Below are 13,224 nucleotides of genomic sequence, written 5' to 3'. Positions count from 1 at the left end.
CTTTTGGAGACCGCTGCAACAAAGGTCAAACTCCCAGTGACCTGACAACTTACAGCTCAAGTACATTTGCTTGCTTGTGTTTTATCGTGTTGTAATGTCTTATTGTGCAGTTGTGGTTATGTGTTCTTACTTTTATTTGCTCTAAGCTCCAACCATAGTTGTTCTCATTCTGACTGAATTGGTGTTTTCCTTCTGGAAACTTTGATGCCGCCATGCTGAAGCCGATGCATGTTTGCAGGTATGTGCAGCTGGTGACCACAGTGATTAACAATTGCACTGAAGCGGAATTGTGTCTTTTGGTCTTGGGTGTCATTTCAGAGGAAACATGACTTATGAGTTCCTACAGCCTCATGACAGTTCAGGCGTTACTACAAACTGCAGCCACTGACAGGAAAATAGACAGCTTCACTCTAGAAGTAATTTTCTAGTCATTTTTGATCTATATTATTGAAGGATTACACCTTTTTTGTCTTTAGGGGGCGTGAACAGACTCTGTGACATCAGAGACCTCCTTGCTGGTGAAATTTGCTGCTGCTGCAGCTCCACTCTCATCCTCTCGAAGCGCAGCCCTGATGATCACCCTGACCTGAACCCATTTAATCCACAGTCATTTTTGCTTTGCCTAACAGGGTCTCGACTCATCTTCCGTTCCCTCCCAGAGCCCGTCCTCCTGCGCCACAGCAGCAGCTGCAGCCAGTGCGCGCTGCTTCAACCGGACATCAGACTTAAGTTAAGCAGACTCTGCAAGACGACTTCTCAGACACAAACCAGGAAGGAAACCTGCCCAGCAAGGTGCAAACTTCCTCCCATCCGCGACGGAACCCCCCCTGTCTTTAGTTCTGACGGATATAGATGCGCCCTCTCGACTAGAGCGCGCAGGAGGAGCGCGTTTGGCACCATGGCGGCTTCTGTGGCAGATGGGCACAGGAGGGATTTTACCAATAAAGATGATAAGAGGGTGTGGAACAGCTCAGGTAAGAGTCACGATCATTTAGATGGTGGTTTTCGTAGCTGGACAGATACTTTAGTTCCGTTTTGGAACAAGTGACAGGGACTTAGCAGAGCGCAAGCTGTGGAAGCAGCTTCATGACAACAGATCAGTAGCTGCACATGGAGATAAACAGTTAAATTTAAAAAATAGAGCGAAAAAGAGGCAAAAAATGTCATATTCACAGGATAACAAAAGAAGAGGATTGTAAATTTTTTACATAACCCTTACTTGAATTTGCTTTTCAGTTTAATAGAATTAAATTTGCTTATAAAAGAATGAACTGTGCCAGTATTTTAAACAAGCTTTAACATTTCTTAATGTTTTTTTTATTTAAAATGGAACACGTTTTTAAGTGTAGTTTGGCGCCCCCTGTGGTGATAACGTGCACTGCACATCCTATTATTTAAGTAATACAATGAATCCACAATCAATATTTTTAAATGGGTGTATTAAGGGAAAAAAGTAGAAGAGGATTAATTTTCCTGTGTATTGATGATAGTGTTTAATTTGGATTTCATTAAAAAACACATTTTTATTAAGCTTAGTCTCCCGGCAGCTCATTACATGAAGTCACACTTTGACATTGTAGGCTTATCCCGCCAGACGGCTGCCATGCTGAGCTGACACACTGAGTCCTTGCTTGAGTAATGTACCGAGTGCTGTGCCATTACGAGTGTTATAGTGTGAGGATTCTACTAACCTCGCAGGCATTTTGTTTAACATCCAGGTCTAATTCTGACCTTTTGGCACATTTGATCTTTGAATTTATATTTAGGTTTTCAGAGACTGATGCTTCACTGTCTGCTGCAGGTCATCTACAGTGCAAACCCATGCGCTTACCAGCTCTGGGAACCCAAAGGATCATCCAGGGCAACGGGACCAATGTGGGGACTGTCATTTCCCTGCAGTGTCCAGCCAAGCACAAACTGATGGGCAAAGAGCTGACTTGTGTCTTGGACTCCAACAGCACCCACTGGGCTGGATGGGAGCCTTTCTGTAAACGTAGGTGGAAAGATGTAGTTTGTGAGAAAGGAAGTCTTTAAAGCCCCACTCCGATTATCTTTTGAGAAATTGAAAAATTATGACAATCACTATACAAATTGACCTCTGAGTTGTGGGCGGGACCATTGGTGCAGAGCAACCCCGCCCACTTATCCGCCAGCTTAGGCGAGGAAAACAAAAATGTACATGAATCTATTTGTCTGCAAATGGATGCATTAGAATGAAGAGGAGCAGGAAGCTTGTGGCCCACCCAGCGTATTTTCTATGCAACAAATAAGCATTTTTTTTGTCTGCTCCTGATTCACAAAAGTTAAATAAAGAAATACTCAGAAACACAATTTAAAACTGAATTTTTTTCATTGTCAGGCGATTAAAATTTTTAATCGCGATTAATCGAACGAGATAACAGGCGTGGGTCAAAAACACAGAGAAATAAGCAAGGAGAATCGCTCAGACTGACTGGTAAACAGAATCAAGACTTTGCACTGAAGTGCAGGCTGGTGATTGATGATAATGATGAACAGCTGTGCATGGAGAAGACTGGAGCAATGGCTGATGGGAGTTGAAGGGAAGTAGTTGCTGAAGCTGGTATGAATGCCAAGAGAGGGGTCCCTCTGGTGGTCAGAGGAGGACTTGGCTGAGTGAGTCTTGACAATGGCTAATTGACTAATCATGGCAGCCCTAAAACGAGTTGGGTTTCAAATTGTTCTGTCCTATTCTAGACAATAACAACAGAAGTCATGATGCATATGTATAGTTAAGATTTACACTGAGCTTGGTCATCTTTATTAAATAAAATAAAGATTTTCTGACAAAGGCTGATAACAAAATTCTGGCTGATTGCAGCTCTGACTCCCTTTGAGGAACACGGCTTCCGTGTCGCCATCCTGGTGTCCATTGTAAGCTCAGCCATCATCTTGTTCATGTCCTTGGCCTTCATCACCTGCTGCTTACTCGACTGCATGAAAGAGGACAGAAAGAAACAGCAGGACAGGTGAGTACTGGAAAAAATGAGAGGTTAGGAAATGTTTTTCAGACCTGAAGAGGTGAAGGTGTCTGACGATAAACTCTATTATTGGATGGGCCAAAACCAAAGTAATTCTGGATGAATATGTTTATTTTTTCATTTTTTTCTATAATTTCAAAGTAATTTTTATCATACCAGTATATAAAGTGTGAGGTGACTTTGAATCTTGGTTTTTTTTTAAGTTTTAATCTAAAATCAAGTTTTTAGCTACTATTTGTCAGACTGTTTTCTCATCAGTCTCCAGATTTTTGTTGAAATAAAAAGGCAAATAAATTAAACTAGAGTAGAAGATCCAATAAAATTCTGCAGTGACTTTAAACGAACTAAGTCATAACAATCACAGGATTGGAAAAATGGAATTCACCGTTTTTATTAAAGTCAGACATTAAAGTCAGACACCCCCAATTGAGCCTTTTTTTTATCTCAGGTAAAACATAAAAAAAATGAATTAAAATTAGAAAATGTACCAGTTTAAGTATCTTTATTTGTGAATTTTAGCTTAGGGTGCCTCACCTGGTGAACTTACCTAGCTCCAGATGCATCCATTTTAACCTCACCTCAATGCAGTAATCATGGAGATAACCATCTATAGTACTTTAAAAGTAACTGTACAAAATAAAGTAGAATCGATAATTAAGATTAAGATTAAAATGGACCAGAACAGTGATTAGATGTTGAAGTGTTTATCTTCAGATTTTTATTTCTATTCCAGGGAATTGGATGCATGGCAACAAGAGGAGCAACGCCAACATCAGGAGGACAGTAGAACCCGTGACAGTCACAAAGGCAGAAACAACAACAACAATAACGCACAGGAGAAGATGCTTCCACTGTGGGACCCCATTAATCCCTCTTTAGGCATCAACATGCAACCCTGCAGGTATGAACGAATGATCCAAATTATAATAGTTATTAACACACATGATGACAGTCGACTTTCCTTTCTGTCCCTCCACAGATATCACAATCAGTATGTTTACGGTCCAGAGGCCTGCACTTGTGGACCTCCACAAGCTCAGCTTCCTGGACATGTCTATACCCGGCTTCTGTCATCTGAAAACCAACAATTGTGTCCACCTTCATATCCAGGACCTTCTTTGGCATCTTGTTTGCCCACAAGCTCGGGCTTGTCCCAGGTCCCCGCGCCGGGACCTCCAACGGTGTGGCAGTATGGAGAACACCACAGCAGTTTTTCAGAACTGATTCCAGCGAGTACAAGCGGATCCGACCTGAGGAATACAAACTCAAACCAGAACGTGAAGCCCAACCAGCTTTCCATCAGGATTATATCAGTATGACTGAAAACCGTCAATGTTCTCCCTAAAAGACAAATCTCCAGAAGCTGTGGGATCTATGTCCAGGAGCTATGCGAATTTCAACTACATCAGCGGGATTTGTCAAAAATGTTCATGTCTGTGGTGCAGTTCACTACAACAGCTCTACAGGCAAAGGTGTGACAGACAGACCTGCTGCACGTGCCTTATGTGATCTGTTCTGACACGCTGCTGCCCTCTGGTGGTGAAGAGAAGACATAGCTTTTATGGAGCACCAGACGAAGTTATACATTGCTATTTTTAATGTTATTTTAAAGGTTTCTGCTTGAATTAAATTGATATTCAATAATTATTGCTAATTTTATATGTAGACAATTATTCATAGAACCTTGTAGTCCATTTTTTTAAGTCTAGACAATCTGTATAATATCAGGTATGAAAAAAATGAAGAAAAAATAAATTTAGTCCTCCTAAAGATAAAAATCGCTCTGCTTCTGTGGTTCCTGACCCTGTTTATTTTTATCATGTGGGATCAGGGGATATTTAGGGACAAGAGTGCCTGAGGAGGGAAGGCGGAGAGATTCAGTAGGATTTGGAGAGCTGTTTGTTTCATCACCAGTCATCACTGAAGCACAGTGCAAAGTAGCAGTATTGAGCATGGATTTTTACCTGTTGCTGAAAAGCTAAAAATGGTTCATATTTTACTTCTTTGTCTGTATAAACATTTTAAAAAGATTAAAAAGAAAAATCTTTGTTACTAAGCATAAAATGAATTTCAAGAGTTATTTATAATAAAGTTACACTGAGATATCTAAAATTCTAAATACAAACAATACACAGCATTTAAAATGTATTTTTTCAAATCAGTAAACTTACTTGAAACTTCAACTTTTATGTCAAAAGACGTCACAACTCTGTCACAAACAGGCTAACATCTCAGACAGACATTCAATGAAACTCTGTAAAGTATTTTTTAAGGAACCATAAGTACAGAATTAAGTGATTTTTTTTTTTAAGAAAAACGATCTTTTTTGGGAGTTTTCATGCAAGTTCTTTAAATTGGGGATAAAAGAAGGAAACCTGACCTGTAGGCACAATCACGAGGCTGTGAGTTATTACAGTAACGTCCAGATATCAAGTCATACATAATAAAGAAAAATGTTCCTATTTGATTTTACTCTCTGCTACTACTGTCCTTAACACAGGAATCAATAGCACTACGACCTGACCTTGGGGGAGAGTTATCACCCCGGAGGTTTTAAACCCAGCAATCTTACCAAAGTTGTAAACACATGGTTTTAAGGTTGTAATTAAAGTGCCTTTTTTGACAAATTTGGATCCCGTTTGTTACTTGTAAATAAAATATGACGAAAAATAAGCATGACTTTAAAGGGTTTTTCTTTAAAAAAGATATTTTTTGAGCCGCAGTGCATGCTGGGAAACACGTGACGCAACCTCGGGCTAGTGGTGTTGGGTTTGCTTGCTTGCACCTACTTTTCTTTAAAAAGTTGTGTAAACCAACCTTACTTTTTAAAGTTTACTTTTGAATATTTTTTTTCTGAACTTTTGTGGTCGCCATGATGAACAAACGTGACTATTCGGCCGTGCAGACTCCGACATTGCTGGAGTTAGCTTGGGTGCTAGCTAGCGGTGGCCACGGTGACCGACGTCCTTGAGGAAGAATTTCCGCCGCTGCTGCTAACTCCAAGTAAGCCACCTGTTTTAAAGAAAAAGGCCCTGAACCAGACTGCATCATTATCTAAAGAAGACATAGCCATAACTTTTGAAAATACAGCGATCTCCTACCCCATTTTGTAGCTGTCAGTGGTTGTAAGGTTGTAAACAATGTAGTAGCAGCTCGTTTTAGACCCGGAAGTGGTGGAAAACAGCCCAAAAGGAGTAGCAGAAATGCCAGTCCACTCATCAGGAGTATTTTTCTTAAAAATTGGTTTGACAAAAACATGTCTCTTGTAACACAATAAATCCACAAGGTAATCTAATGTCATACGATGAGTTTATCTCCCCTCATAATCTGCATGTCTCCCCTGCAGAGTTTATTAGTTATTGGAGGCATCCAGGTGGTGTTACAGTTCTGTGTATGAATGAATAGCTTTATTAATCCAGAAAGAAATTTAAAAGCGGCCAGCTGCTTGCAATCTCCACATAAAACAAATAAAAAATAAATAAAACCCTAAAAACACTTAAAATCTATCCCATGTAGTGGTTCTCCTTCAAACATTCTCTATCCAAGAACAGAATCGTGGTATGAAAAAATATGTTTTCCAGTGAGCAGAAATAACCAAAACATCTGTTCACTATTTCAAAAGGAGATTGCCACAAAACCCAATGTTATTTCTTATTGGAGTAAGTTTGGTTGGAGTATTCAGTGGGAAAAAGTTTGATCCCTAACAAAAATTTAATCACCACTAAAATTAATAAAATTTCCTTTAAAATTATTCATACATTTTACCATGTGAAACACTTCTTTACCAAATTTTAAAGAGATCAGGACATAAACTGCTCATTTTGCCGCTCCTCACCAGAAACTGTGCCTCATCTCTTTTGGTATTGCACTTTCACTCAAGCATTTTGGAAAGATTTGACTTGTTTTATAACAGTCCACTTATGTACTATAAGACTATAAGTTATTCTACAAGCATATTGTTTTTGGATATTTGTTTCAAGAGAAATTTAATGCAGAGCAAATTTTCATACTTAACTTACTTATAATTATGATTAAATATTCCATTCATAAGTGTAAATAGAGTATCAAAAAACCTGTTTTATGTTTTTCAGAAAGAAATAAGAGTGTATATAAATGGTATTAAATCCTGCTCTAATAAAAAAGCTGTTAGAACAGTTAAAGCATGGTCGCATTTGAAACTTTGCCTTTATTTTTTCTACCTGATTTATTTTGGCATTTTCATGGCATTATTTAATTTTATTTTGGTTCATTCACCTGGCAAATGTGAGAATGTTGTTATTGGCACGTGGACCTACAATATTTCTAAATGTGCAACATTCGTGAGAATGTTGTTATTGGCACGTGGACCTACAATATTTCTAAATGTGCAACATTCGTCAATAAAGTTTTGGACTTGAAATAAAAAGTTAAGCCTCGTTTCCATTGAGCAGCAGTCCCAAACGTATTACCATACTTGCAAACAAATTGTTTTAATTCCAGTGCGTTTTGGCAAATTTGAACAATTTTTAAACTGTGGTCAGTTTAAGTGGAAATTTTAAATTTGAAAATAGGTTTGCAGCAATAGTTTAAAACAATAAGTAGAGGATTGTGTTGAAAAACTGATGCAGACAGAATAAAATGTCTGATAAAGTGACCTCAATGTATACATATAAATGAAAGGTTCATAGCCAAGTCAGACAAAACAGACTTAATTTATTCTTGAACTTTACCGAAGAATACAGTTTATAAAAGTTTCATTAGGTCAAAGAAAAAGGGTTTAAAGTACCATCTTTTAAAATATTGATACGATGTATAGCTTACTGACATGTTAGATGCAAAATTATGTGGATATGTTTTTACAGAATATTAAAAAAACTCCTTAAAAATAAAAAAAATGCAGCTTTCAAGGATAGAGCATGTGGAAAAAGGTGTTTTACTCATTTTAGTGAGTGTTTATAGCAAGCAGTTTAGTTGTGTCTTCACCCATACTGATTAGTTTTATCTATAAAGCTGGAGGATTGACACAGCTGCAGCATCTCCAGACTGTCTTTCATGCAAGACTTTGTGAACCTGAAATGGGTCAGAGGTAAAACAGGTAGGTAGCAGAAGGGATGTCTGAAGGCGTCTTATATTTTCTCGTCACTAGATGTCACTAAAACTCAGTGTTCCGATTTGGATAAAATTCTGTTTAGTTTTCTGTGGAAAAACCATAGACTGTATAAGACAGTCTATGGGAAAAACAAAACCCAAAAAGTTAAGAAAAATGTCCTGTCAAACTTCTTAGCTGATGTTTTGACTTTTACTGTTTTTAATCAGGTTTTGAAAATTAAATGGATCAAACGATTTCTTTAGAATCCTAATCATTTAAGGAATATTTTCCCAAACTATTTATTTGGTCATTTAGGAGGTCTAAATTTTTTTTATTGAAATGCCCTTTTTCTGCTGGAAAACTCCATGTTAGATTGGCCAATTTTCACCAACAAGCTCTGACCCTCCTTTAAAAAAAATTAAAGAAACAGATCTCAAATTATATCTAGCCTCTATTGAAAAATGTGAAATATGTAACAAAAACTATTAGACTGTTGAAACTTTTTGGATTTGTTGCTTCTGATTGAGCAGATGCCGCACTTTTTTTTCTTTTATTGACTGTGTTCTATATTGATCATTATTTTTTTCTGCTTTTGAAATGTCTTTAGTATTGCACTTAATATTGTACTGATATTGTTCGAATTTAAAAAAAAGCAGTAAGTCGCGTGGCGACGGTGAAAGTTCGCGCAAGCGCATGAAATGTATGGCAAGCGAAAAGGCTCATTAATTGAAACGGAGCTGTGGCCGCGAGGAGTTTTCGAACAGTCTGCTCTCTATTTGTTATGGTGCGTTTGAAAATCATGGGTAAGGTGCCTCATTGCTTTGTTAGTTTGTTTTTTCTTTCTTTCTTTAAGCTATTTCCGGTTTTGCTATGTCGCCCCAACCCTCAGATGAAACCTCAGCGGTTGCTATGACGACGTGACTCGAGGAGGGGAATCTTCCTGCTATTCCTCCCTCGAAATAGCTTACTTTATTAAAAAATTATAAGGTTTGACTTAAAAAAACAAACATAGAACAAAACTGATTTTGCAAAACTAATCTGCAAATAACTTTTTAGATTCCTTTTTTTGTAATTTAGATTTTTACAGTCCAGCAAAGCTACATGTAAACATTGTTATATGAAGAATAAAAATGCTATTTTGTGAGGGGAAAGGAATAATCTTTACAAATAAAGGCTCTCAGAGATTAAAATGTTTCAATATTTATCAAAAGGATGTGTTTTTGTGAGTAAATGAAAAGCATTGTTCCAGGGTTTTACCCATTATAGATTGTGTTCAAGGATATTTGTTAATTGCCTAATTGCTAATAATCTGCAAACATCTGATTTAAGCAGCATTTGTTGTTGAATTAAACTGTAGTCAGACAAATCCTCTACAACTGTATTCACCTCCCTGAACGGCAGAATAAACCTCTTAGTAATTTATTTTCAGAACCGCCCTAATGCCGGGGTCAGCTTACAGAGAAACTGCTTAAGGCATAAATGCTGCATGACTTAATCAGAGCTTTTGTGGCACGCTATATCACTGTTTATGGTCCTAACACGTGTCCCATATGACTTTCAGATCAGGCAGTGTTTTGTGCAGATTTTGTTTTGTTTGTTTTTGTTAAACCACATGTTCTGACTGTTCTTGACCAGATGCTGAACGCTACGATGAGCAGCTCCAGAAAGATGCACCGTTCCTGTGCTCTGATCAGAGGATGGATGCAGAGCTGGTCGACAGGCTGGTGCTGCAGCTCAACAGAGTCTACCCTCAGATACTCAGTGACAAGGAAGCCTGCAAGGTCACTTCAGAATACATGTAGTACTGTTAATGTGGAGAAAGACACAAAAATATTGAGACTTTACTTTAAGTTTACAGCACAAACATAAATATGAATTCAATCTATTTAAAAAACTAACATTGAAATGAAACAAACATTTTTTTAAATTGAAAGTCATTATCTATCCTAAAAGATACATTTCTTTAATTACTTTCTTATCTGACCTAACAAATCAATGACATTTTTGCCCGGATAGTGTCTACAAATCTGCATAATTTTCTTCTGCAGAGGTTAGAGGAATAGAATAAATAAATAAATAAACAGTTGGAGGACAAAGCTTTTGTTTATCTTCAAGAAAGTTTTTGTTTTATCATCAAAAAAGTATATTTATCCTGAACACCACCACTTACTGTTCAAATATCAAATATCTCCTTCAAGTAATATCAGATGAATATTCTAGTTCTCATTAAATTTCCTGCAACCAAGTCGATCTATAAAACATCAGTTATGCATAGTTGATAACGGTTTCTTAAAAAATGGAATCTACATAAAAATAAACAAAAAAGTAAATTAAAGTGTGCTTTAGTTTAATAATTATTTATGTTTAAGGTAATAGTTTGATTTAAATTAAATTAGCATACTTAAATTACACAAAAAACAGGAAATTGGGTCATTTTGATATGTTGAAAACTTAAAAATAAACCAAATAGCTAAATTAATAAGAAAAAAAGAAACATATATTTTAGGTCATAAACTGTATAATAAGATTCAAAGAATAAGTTGAAACGACCTAATTTCTAAATTGCATGTTAACATTTTTTTCCAAATAACAGTTGCATCAATAATAATACGTATTTTTTACATTGTTTTGTCTTTAATTTTGCCATTTTAAAGTAGGCACACAAGTGCATTGCAAAACCAATGGCTTCAAAAAAATGCTTAAAAACTTTTACTTTTCTATGATTATTCATGCATTTGTTATAGAAAAAATTGGAAGCAAAAATGTACTGCAAATGCTTCAACAAGCTTTAAATGTTATTTTAAAAGAATTCTGCAGTGTTATTTTCTGTAAGGCAGTGTAATATCCAAACACAAATGTTTGACACTGAAAACTGAAGGGAGAGCTTCCAGCAGGCCAAATATTGCCCGTCAGGCAGAGATAAATTTATGATGAGCGGTGGATTAAACAACCGTGCAGGACTAACAGTGTCTAGAAAATATGTCGTTGGCTATTTGCCAGTGCAGCCTTGGCCAGCTCATGTCCTCAGCAGTGAAGAGCTTGAGCTTCAGAGATGTGCATAAACTGAGCAGCAGACTAAACATAACATGCCTGACACAAGATCCAGATGCTATAAAAAAAAACAAACTCTTTGTGCTTCAACGTTCAGAGATAAATCTTTGTCTCTGTCTCAGAACAAAGAAGCCAAGAAGGAAAATAAGCTTTTTGTACAAGTTTATTTTTACATTTGCCGAAGGAGTGGGCGGGATTTCCTGAAAGACTTGTGAAATTAGCTCACACACAAGAATCCACCAAGGAAAATTAGCAATGCAGACGAACTGACAGATGTCTGCTCTATTATCTACTATAAATAATCCCAGACTGAAGCAGAGAGGCCTCCCACCAGCCGAGTCACATGACAAATGCAGAATTATTATTTTAATATAGCATACATTTTCCAGTAATTTAAACAAACTGAAAAAACAAACATACACACTCCATTTTTTAAATGCAGTAAAGTATTGAAGTTTCATAGTAAAGTATGACTTAATCAGAAGATTTCAAATCTTATGGGTTGTTAAAGTTGACATTATTCCAAAGAAATACATTTTTTGGTTTTCACCATATTTTTTAACCATGTTTTTGCATCTTTATAAAATAAAAATATTACAATTGAAGCCAAATAGTTTTTATGTTGCGTTTACCTGGATTTTCTGCTTCATTTCATGAGACGTGCATAAGATTGCAAACTTTTCTTTTGACTGTGTGTGCAGTGATTCAGCCCCTCTTTTGTCTCCCTGCAGTTTAGGAGCCTGAGCGTTCCTGCTAAAGAACAACTACATGGACTGCTGAAGCACCTTCATGGAAAAGGTGAAGAGTCTTGTCTTGAATTCTACCAAGCTCTTCACATCCACGCAGAGGACATCTACCGTAACCTCCCGACCAGAACCCGTCAAAGAGGTAAAACGACATGCACGACCTTTTGTTTGTTAGCAGAAATCATCTTGTAAGTGGGCTTTTTTCTACACATTTTTGTGAAGTACTGGTAAAACATTTTTATAAACACATGCTAGAATTCAGTTACATCCTGTCTTGGAGCGGTTAGATGCTGTTCATTTTATTATGTGGGTTTAACTTAAAAAGTTAAACTTTGAAAACCTCAATTTGTCCTAAAGCTGCATACAAATAAAATACGTTCGGTTTTTCTTAAAATATCTAATATCTGAATGTATTCATTCAGACTTCATCCATCAGTGTCTCCCTGGGATTTATGATTTTCTTTGTAACTTTGCTGTACAGGATGCAGAGGAGATTACATTTTGATGTTGACTTGTATGTGACTGTCTTCTCATCTATCTGCTCTTTTTGTTGCAGAAATGGCTGATTCAAACTGGAGCAACAGTCTGGCTCCCCCACCGGAGAGTTATGCGCTGAATGATAAAGGTAAATCTTACCAACATCTACAGGCTGATAAAGAAGTAAAACATGATATTTAAGTGATATTATTTTATCATCAAAACAACATTAAAAGTAAAAGTTAAAAGTACTTATAAAAATGTTTTACTCTGGTAAATAGTTACTGGTGAAAGAAAAAACTTCACAAAATTGGTTTTATTTGTAATAAAAAATGAGAGAAATCAGGCAAACAGCAAGAAAAACAGCAGATTCGGACCGTGTTCCTTAGGATGACAATGCAGCCGTTACCGCGAGAGAAATTGAAATTCAGGTGTGTTTACTATTACCTGAAGGCTTTTTTAAGACAGATATATGTATATTTGTTTATTTATTTATTGCATGATATATCATTACATCTTTTGTTCAATGTAATGAGTACCCCCATGTAAAAATGCATAAGATTGGATTATTACTGATGTGATACCCCCCAAAAAATGATATTTCTAAAGGTGTTTTTGCTGAAACCCATAGCCGATCAATAAGATTTAACAAACATCACAAACAGAAATTATTGTAAAATATTCTTGTTGTTATGGTGATGCATTTATTATGGTTATATAGTCAAAGCTGAACTTGTGTCAACAATTATCTGCAGAAATCTTCATACTGAAGGCCTCAGTTTTTTTGCAACTGTCTGTATGATTTATCTCCCTATAATAGGTGTATATGTTACAAATACGAAACATTTTATACAGTTATTTGACAAAAACAGAACACAATAAA

General features: G+C 36.5%; 2 protein-coding genes across 5 annotated transcripts in view; both read left to right on the top strand.

Annotated features, from left to right (window-relative positions):
• Positions 1–213: 213 nt before the first annotated feature.
• Positions 214–4,777, top strand: LOC112158713. Its single transcript, XM_024292197.2, has 5 exons — positions 214–974; positions 1,802–1,993; positions 2,840–2,987; positions 3,733–3,900; positions 3,979–4,777. Exons 1-5 carry the CDS (start codon positions 899–901, stop codon positions 4,316–4,318), a joined length of 924 nt encoding a protein of 307 aa, XP_024147965.1. The 5' UTR covers positions 214–898; the 3' UTR covers positions 4,319–4,777.
• A 3,680-nt stretch (positions 4,778–8,457) lies between these two features.
• The window catches only part of LOC112158703 (caspase recruitment domain-containing protein 19), an 8,041-nt gene continuing 3,274 nt past the window's right edge, over positions 8,458–13,224 (top strand). Inside the window, exons 1-4 of one of the 4 annotated variants that reach the window (XM_024292176.2) lie at positions 8,465–8,870; positions 9,703–9,848; positions 11,850–12,006; positions 12,421–12,489. In XM_024292176.2, coding sequence (XP_024147944.1) covers positions 8,849–8,870; positions 9,703–9,848; positions 11,850–12,006; positions 12,421–12,489 — 394 coding nt within the window. In that variant the 5' untranslated portion in view covers positions 8,465–8,848. Of the gene's footprint in view, positions 8,871–9,702; positions 9,849–11,849; positions 12,007–12,420; positions 12,490–13,224 lie in introns of all 4 variants that reach the window. The other 3 variants (XM_024292180.2, XM_024292179.2, XM_024292175.2) reach the window with 3 other exon arrangements.

This window comes from Oryzias melastigma, linkage group LG7 (assembly GCF_002922805.2).
Source record: "Oryzias melastigma strain HK-1 linkage group LG7, ASM292280v2, whole genome shotgun sequence".
Classification (NCBI taxonomy): Eukaryota; Metazoa; Chordata; class Actinopteri; order Beloniformes; family Adrianichthyidae; genus Oryzias; species Oryzias melastigma.
The sequence above is the reverse complement of the archived record's forward strand: the minus strand, read 5'-3'. Positions and strand labels throughout refer to the sequence as shown.